The sequence below is a fragment of the Clytia hemisphaerica genome, unplaced genomic scaffold (assembly GCF_902728285.1).
Source record: "Clytia hemisphaerica strain Z4C2 unplaced genomic scaffold, Clytia hemisphaerica genome assembly, whole genome shotgun sequence".
Classification (NCBI taxonomy): domain Eukaryota; kingdom Metazoa; phylum Cnidaria; class Hydrozoa; order Leptothecata; family Clytiidae; genus Clytia; species Clytia hemisphaerica.
This window is the reverse complement of record NW_027104309.1, coordinates 167,157-174,612: the sequence shown is the minus strand read 5'-3', so window position 1 is coordinate 174,612 and position 7,456 is coordinate 167,157. Positions and strand designations below refer to the sequence as shown.

Sequence of the window (7,456 nt, the reverse complement as noted above, 5' to 3'; positions counted from 1 at the left end):
TAAAGGGTATTTTCTCCACCAGGGACGAAATTTTTTTTTTTTTTTTGGGGGGGGGGGTTATAAATGTATATATAGTTTATAAATGATGTCGCACAATCCTTAGCCAATTGAACTAAAACAATTTGGGGGATTTACAGATTACTCTCTCTAATCCGACCTCAAACGGGCAAAAGATTCAATTGAATCTGAACTACAGAGAGTACACGCTTTTTTTATAAGAATATCTTCTATAAGAATATCAGGGTGAAAATTGACCAAATCGTAAGAATACCCTAAGAATACCCTCTAGGGTGAGTTTCACAGAATTTTATAAAGAATACAGTCATTTTGTATTTGGTTAACAGAAAAAACTGCTTCCTTTGTTAGACTTGAATTTAAACTTTGAGGCAGAAATGTACTTTTAGCTCCAAATGTTCATTCAAAAGTACAAAACTCTCAAATTGATCATTTCTCATGTTTGTGAAAAAGTCAAGTCTAAAAAAGTAAGAATACGTTAAGAATATTTTACAGTGAGGCTTTGCTAATTTGATTATATTCAATGGTGACGAATGTTTGAGTATAACTTACCGCTGGGGAAGATATTTTTGCCAAATCGTCCAATGGGAGGAGTTCCCTACGGGTTTGTGAGAAGGAGTTGTACAAAACAAACCCCTGTCTGAGTACAAAACAAATCCCTGTCTGAGCGCCTCCGTATCCAACTGAAAAATTTTCAAAAAAAACATTTCAGATATGTAAAAAGAGAAGAATGGCCGATAGGGCTCTCTTGGCTTTTGGATAGATGTTCGGATACTACTAATAGCGACCGTAGTGCAGTGGTAGAGCATCCAACTACGGTTCGCAAGGTTGTGGGCTCAACCCCCAGCCGGGTCATACCAAGATTCCTTTCTGCTTGATGCTCAGCAATTATAAGAAGGATCAAGGGTAAGTGGGACAATCCAGAAAGAAAGAGTGGCGCCCTCCCCTACCTTCGGGTAGATACCTATCGAAAGAGGAGTCTTAGGGTGGCCTCCGAATGCGGTCGCAGACTTGCTAATACTTTAAAAGGCTATAATTACTACTATCACTCTACAACACAGCCTAAGTAACTAGCCTCTTCTGAACTGGCACAGAAGGTCGTCAAAAGAATTTCTACCCTTGAGGAAATTTCATTCAGAAAAAATATATCTTACCTACTAAGAGGACCGGATTTCTCCACTAGCTTGTTGCCCAAATGGCTGATATAGATATATCTCGTATCCATTGAAATTTAGGCTAAGTACCAAATTTTGATGAAAATAATTTCAAGTAGTGACAAAGGAGTGCGATTTCAACCTGATGTCGAAAAGGAGGAGATCACTATATCAATCAGAAACTCCAAAGATATAAAAACACACTCTCTTCCGCAGAGACTTTGTGTTAGAATTTACACTAACGTCACCTTGCGACTTTCGATCATTAAAGACGCCGAAATATTTCGTAAAGGTGATTTTCTATTAGATTTAACATTGACTTGATTTATAGTGAGCCCTTCCAGAAAATGTTGACTGGTTGACTTGATTATTTCTATATTTCCAAACTACCAGATTCTCCACTTTATAATCTTATCTTATCAGGCTTACCAGGTAAATAAATTGAAGGAAATGACAAAATATATTTGGGTGATGAAAATTTAAAATCAAGTGACGAAATTTTTGTCTTTTACTTTTTCATCTAAACTTTTTTGACATATTATTAGGGCCTTGTCTGGACCAAAATCGGCAACAGCAAATATTTAATGGTTACACATCTCTGTAAAAAAAACTTGTCGTGCTTTTTGACGTTTGCTTTATTCCCGGGGGGGAGGTACTTAGGCAAAAATAGGTGCTGGGTATGTGCGGACGGTAAGGGTCGGGTTTTTCACCTTTCAAAGTCTCTCTAAGGGTTACAAAAATTAGGAAATTTCAAAGTAGTCTCTCTAAGGGTGGGAAAAATCACGATTTTTAGAAAAAAAATTTGATTTTGAGAGAAAAAATTACAAAAAAGTCTCACTAAGGGTAGGAAATTTTTGAAAATTAGAGAAATTTTTTCGAAAAAGTCTCTCTAAGGGTCACTTTTTCACTAAAATTTGGTCTCTCTAAGGGTCGGTTTTCGGAGGTCCCGTCTGCACATACCCCTCATTCACCAACCCTAGTACCCCCCCCCCGGGGCTTTATTCCAAATCACGAAATAAGTCACCTTCATTCAAACGCTGATAAAAGTACTTTTTCTACGCTTGGTTAGTCCAAGTTCTCCGGCACTTGATAAGAATACTGGTATTGATTTTTTAAAGGTATTATTTGGTAACGAAAAGTTACAAAGTAATGTTTTTATTTACAAATTTTCAAAATAAAAGCCAGAATAAACTAGTTAAAAAAATTAAATTGGAAAAACAACGATCCGGCCTCTTACAGAAACTTCTCAAACTCCTAGCATTCAATTAGGACCAATAATACTCTCGGGTACCTAATAGCCAGGGGGGCTAGAATAAGCGGGGGTTTTGGAAAAAATCTCAGCGGGGGGGGGGTCGGAATAAAAATGTCTTGGGTGGAAAATTTTGAAAAGGAAAATAATACAGCAGAATTTACAAAATTACTACAGGACAAAAGAGGGAATTTTCAAAAACATTTTTACAGAAATTAATAAAAAGGGGGGGGGGGCGGGGGAATAAGGGGAATGAAGGGAAAAATCCTGGGGGACATTAATTAGCGAGGGGACGGCTATTAGGTGCCCGAGAGTAGTTATTTTCGGCAATTGAAAAGTCACCGGACAAAATATCCATGGTTGGTATTGGCAATTTTCTTTTTTTTTATTCTTGGCATTGGTATCACCAAATAAAATGTGGGCGTAAAGAAAACGGATGGGTAGACCTCCCATTGACTAAACCATGAATTTACTATTTACAAAAGCAGTAAAAAGTAAAATTTATGTACATTTTGAGTTGCATAAAAAAAACGATTATATAATCCTATACCTAATGAATGTATCGCAGTTTTTCGTAAAAGGCGCAAAGCACACGTTGGCTTTAGGAACAGTTCAGAACAGTTACTTCTTTTAGCCAGCACTTTTAACGTGCTTTCGTGTTTTAAATTTCATAACAAAACCCTCCTTCCAAATCTCCACACTGAGAGTACTGGTAGTCTGTTATCGCTACACGGCAATACTTTCTCATCAAATGTTCCACGTAGTAATCACAATTCATCAATATTTTGCTGCTGGTGTTGATGACGTCATGTTTCGAGTGTTTCTTTTAGTACCATTCTTTTTTATGGACTTCTTGGCGAATTTGGATACGCTACTTGAGAGTCCAGCAGAACCACCAAATATTACTCCATTGATCTGAAAAAGTGACAGCGAAAAGAGAATAAAGAGTTCTTGGTCTTTTTGGTATTAGATAGATACAACCTCGCTCCCGTGTATTACAGGCTTTATTGACGCTACTTTGGACGTCAGAGAATTATCTAGCGCCATCAGTAAGCATCAAAAAAGCTAATAATACGCCGGGAATGAGGTTGAGATGAATATTGTTGTGAAAGAATATCAATGGTTCATGCAAGATATATCTAGTGGATAGTGTTTGGTAAAAAATTGTTAAATCATGTGAACTAGACTTTGTTTTGCTCTTTTTTCTACCGTTGATCTTTTCGACCCAACTTTTTCGCCTCACCACCAGCGATTTGTACGGGTCACGCAGTAGACAAATATGATAAAAAGAAATCTCACCTTCAAAGCAAAAACCAGGATCAATGTCATGGTTACAGTAATGACTATACAAATAGCCACAATAATATACACAGAATCATATTCTTCGGTTTCAACCAATATCGATGAACAAACCACAGCTACGGTTGACACCAAGAACACGTTGCAAATTGCCATTCCAATATCTTTAGAATGTGACAAAATTGGTAAAGTAGAATTTCGGATTTGCCAGAAAATGAAAGTGCCCATTAAAAGGAGAACTCCTTTATAAACGTATAGAGTGATGACGTATATGTTTTGGTTATCACATTCGCAACGGACTAAATGAGTTTTCAAAATGGTAGACGTGGTATGAATGGCTTTGTTGTTTTCTTCACTTGTGACGTCATAAAGACGTGTGTAAAATGAGGACCTAACGAACCACGTGACCAAAATGATAGCATCGCCAATAAAGATGACCACAATGAGGAGAATCAGTTTCCATTCGGGTAAGATCTGAAAAACAATGAAAAATAAAATTAGTTAAAGAACGATTTTCTAATCAAAACACTTCTGATGGTATGCTTTTGGATGAAATTTCGCGGTTGGGTTCGACAACTCTTAGTAGTAAAAACGGGTTTCCAGTGTTAAAATTGCTCTAGTTCCTCTGGAAGATCAACCCTTGATGATAAATGGTCACATATGCTCATTCGGGTTTTACGAAGAAACTTAGATCAATTCTTCTGAATAAATATAGGTGCATGATTAATAACCAGTACCATTTACTTGTAATTACAGGTAACCTCTTTTATCGTGTGGTTATAAAGGCACCTCCCGGTGATTTAAAAATAGCTATATTAAGCATTGAGAATCCTTTCCAAATGAAGTGCATCAGTTTATGAAATATGACTCAGTCAAAAGTTATTGGTCCATATTACGTTACTTTAATCAGATTAAATTTCACGTCTTTGTAAATTTTAACTTTTTTCGCTGGAATGAATTTTGCGAAATCGCGCGAGATCTTTGACTTGCGAAAAGAAAATTCGCACGAGTTTTTCGCAAGATTAAATCTACATACCCTGTCCTCAAGCTCTTTATCTTCGTCATCCTTCTCAATGGACAATTTATACATCTGCCACATTTTCACCAACAATCCTCCAACCAGAAACGAGAATCCAACCGCCAATACAATGGAGAACGACATACAAATATCAGGGACGTTGACAAGCGATATGAACTCTGTATCTAACCCATAAATGAAGATGGATCCATAACACAACAAAGCACCAAATAAGATAAAATGATCTATGATTGGTGTTTTCAAATCTGATTCATAGCGGATAAGATGAATCAAGTTGATCACAAAAATGATTATGGTGAAAATACAACCTGCAATAGCAAGCCCCCACATGGTCCATAAGATAGACGCTTTAAATGATTGGTGTTCATGTTTGATCAATGGAGCATCGCGAGGAACACCATAGCTTCCGAATAGCACATCAGTTGAGTTCGCTACTAATTCCAACTGGTCGTTTTCGATAGTATAAGTTCCTATATATTGTTTATCAACATTTCTCCCAACATTTTTATGGATATCAATAAATCCAGACATTCTTTGTAAACCAAAAAATGATTTAAAAAGTATTTCTCCAGTGGTTGTATTCTTCATATGCGTAGACTCATATTGTTTTGCATATTTAACAATGGTACTAAAAGTTGAGTGTCTTCGTGATAAATACTCATTATACATAGAGGCTGTTAATTGGACTGCATCATGGGCGTAGAGAGTATCAGGAGGACACTTATTGGACTTGACAGGGGTATCAGTAAGATTGTGTAAGTATGTATCCAGAGTGTTCAAAACAGAATCAGTTCGCCCCTCCAACATTGATGATTTGGTAACTGATATATATCCGAAAGCTGCCGATAACAATTCCTCTTCCGTGCAAGATATTTCTCGGCCTTCTGGAGGGTCATATTGAGAGCCTGCCCATCCATCAGGTAGAATCTCATATAAGATCCATACAATCATTGGATATTTCATATGTCTTTTGTAAGCTTGACAAAAGACTAAACGCGCACCTTTGATTTCGAAAAACCCTATGATAATTCGTGGAAAATGCTTCTCGAACTCATCAAAATTGGCTGATAGTCCTTTTTCTGAGCTACCAGTCTGTTCAATGATGATTTGCGATGCAACAGTAACATTTCCAGGATCTTGAAGAAGGTCTAGTAAGGGTTGCAATCGTAATTCTCTGTATTCATTTGTGCTGAAATCATGGATGATGCCAACTCGTGTCCAGTTGTAATGCATCAAGAGATTCACTGATGCTAACATCATAGTATAAATGGCTGGTGAAAGTTCCATCCGATATGTCAGTTCCGTTGTCAACCCTTTACCTGAGAAACTAAAAACTGGAATAGCTTCTTGGCGACGACCTTCACACATATCTGTTATCAACTGATTTTGGTCGTAACCGTAAGGTGATCCTAAAAGCATCAAGGGCGCGTCGTTCAGTGGAAAGTCGACAATCTTGCTGATCAATAGCATTGCAGATGTCGTATCACGTGGCATATAATAAAAGCTCGGTGTAAAACGATAGGTTTCGTTCTTGAAAAATATTTTAGAATTTTCATTGATGTCATCTATAGACATTTGTATGGCAGCCCTAATGCAATGATTATCTTCATTCGGGCTCGGCAAAAATGCAGCAATCTCAATTAATTTCTTTGTCTTGTTGAAATAAGGCCGTTGGGCTTCTATTATGGAGATGTTGAAATAGACGGCCAAACAAATGGCCGTGTAAATATATTTCATTTTCAATTATTTCTCAAATAACAACCTGAAAAGAAGAAATATGTAAAATAATATATTCCCAAAGACTCCAACCTTTTTTTTGATTAGACTATAATTCTACTAACTTGTGACACTCAAGGTAAATGAGTTACCAAAAACGTGTGGCACTTAACGACCGGGTTTTCAAGGTTCAGCTAGTGCACCGTAAGGGTATGTTTTGACCAGTACTGCACTGTAAGGGTATATTTTTTTACCTGTATCTGCACTGTAAGGGTAGCAAATTACCTTGTTCCTATGACCATTTTCAAGTAAAATGAATTCTCCCTTCGTAAGGAAGGAAATTAAACTAAATTATTCAATAGCGTGGTGCTCGCGCTCTGTGTACATGTGTATATTTCCCATCTGTATGTCTTAAAAGTTACCTTTCTGAAAGGGAGGTGTTCTATTGAAAAGGTTCGATGAAGAGAATGATGCACTTGTAAGGGTGTCGAATTCCGTAGCTTATTTCTACACTGTAAGGGTCCGATTTTGAAAGTCAATTTTTGGACCGAACGTTTGGTCATTTTCAGAACGAGTGCCCCCCCCGGACTTTGTATTCATACCTTTAAGTGTGCAATAAATTTTGATTTACTTGCTAGCCTAATCTAATCTAGGTTTTTAATTTGATAAACATAATATATTTTTTATAAGAACATCTAAAATTTTGAAGCTTTCAAATGCTCTGAGCGTTTTGAGTTTTAAGCCTAAAAATGTTCTTAACTTATTCTTATTATTTTGAACATCGAAGTCTTATGTACTTTAAAAAAACGTTAAATCCAATGAAAAAGATTCTAGTAAATGATATACTGTGTAATGATATACCTTCCAAAAACATTTCAAATAAAGCTGAAAATAAAGATGCAACAAGTCTATGTGTATTTTCGGACCTCAAAGTACACACCATTTTTATAAAGACTAAGAACAAAAATAACTATCCTAAGCCTC

At 36.6% G+C, this 7,456-nt stretch overlaps 1 protein-coding gene across 1 annotated transcript; it reads right to left on the bottom strand.

Annotated features, from left to right (window-relative positions):
- Nucleotides 1-2,691: 2,691 nt before the first annotated feature.
- Nucleotides 2,692-6,514, bottom strand: LOC136817513 (gamma-aminobutyric acid type B receptor subunit 2-like). Its single transcript, XM_067073837.1, has 3 exons — nt 4,754-6,514; nt 3,718-4,191; nt 2,692-3,333 (listed from the first exon to the last, which is right to left on the bottom strand). The coding sequence occupies exons 1-3, from the start codon at nt 6,491-6,493 to the stop codon at nt 3,196-3,198; spliced, it is 2,352 nt and encodes a 783-aa protein (XP_066929938.1). The 5' UTR covers nt 6,494-6,514; the 3' UTR covers nt 2,692-3,195.
- Nucleotides 6,515-7,456: the final 942 nt, after the last annotated feature.

Bases quoted from the DNA above. Each gene is read 5' to 3' on its own strand.
- LOC136817513 (XM_067073837.1), bottom strand. From the start codon at position 6,493: ATGAAATATATTTACACGGCCATTTGTTTGGCCGTCTATTTCAACATC. The intron at 4,192-4,753 runs GTATGTAGATTT...ATTGTTTTTCAG, and splicing joins ATAAAGAGCTTGAGGACAGG to ATCTTACCCGAATGGAAACT. The intron at 3,334-3,717 runs GTGAGATTTCTT...TCACTTTTTCAG, and splicing joins TCCTGGTTTTTGCTTTGAAG to ATCAATGGAGTAATATTTGG.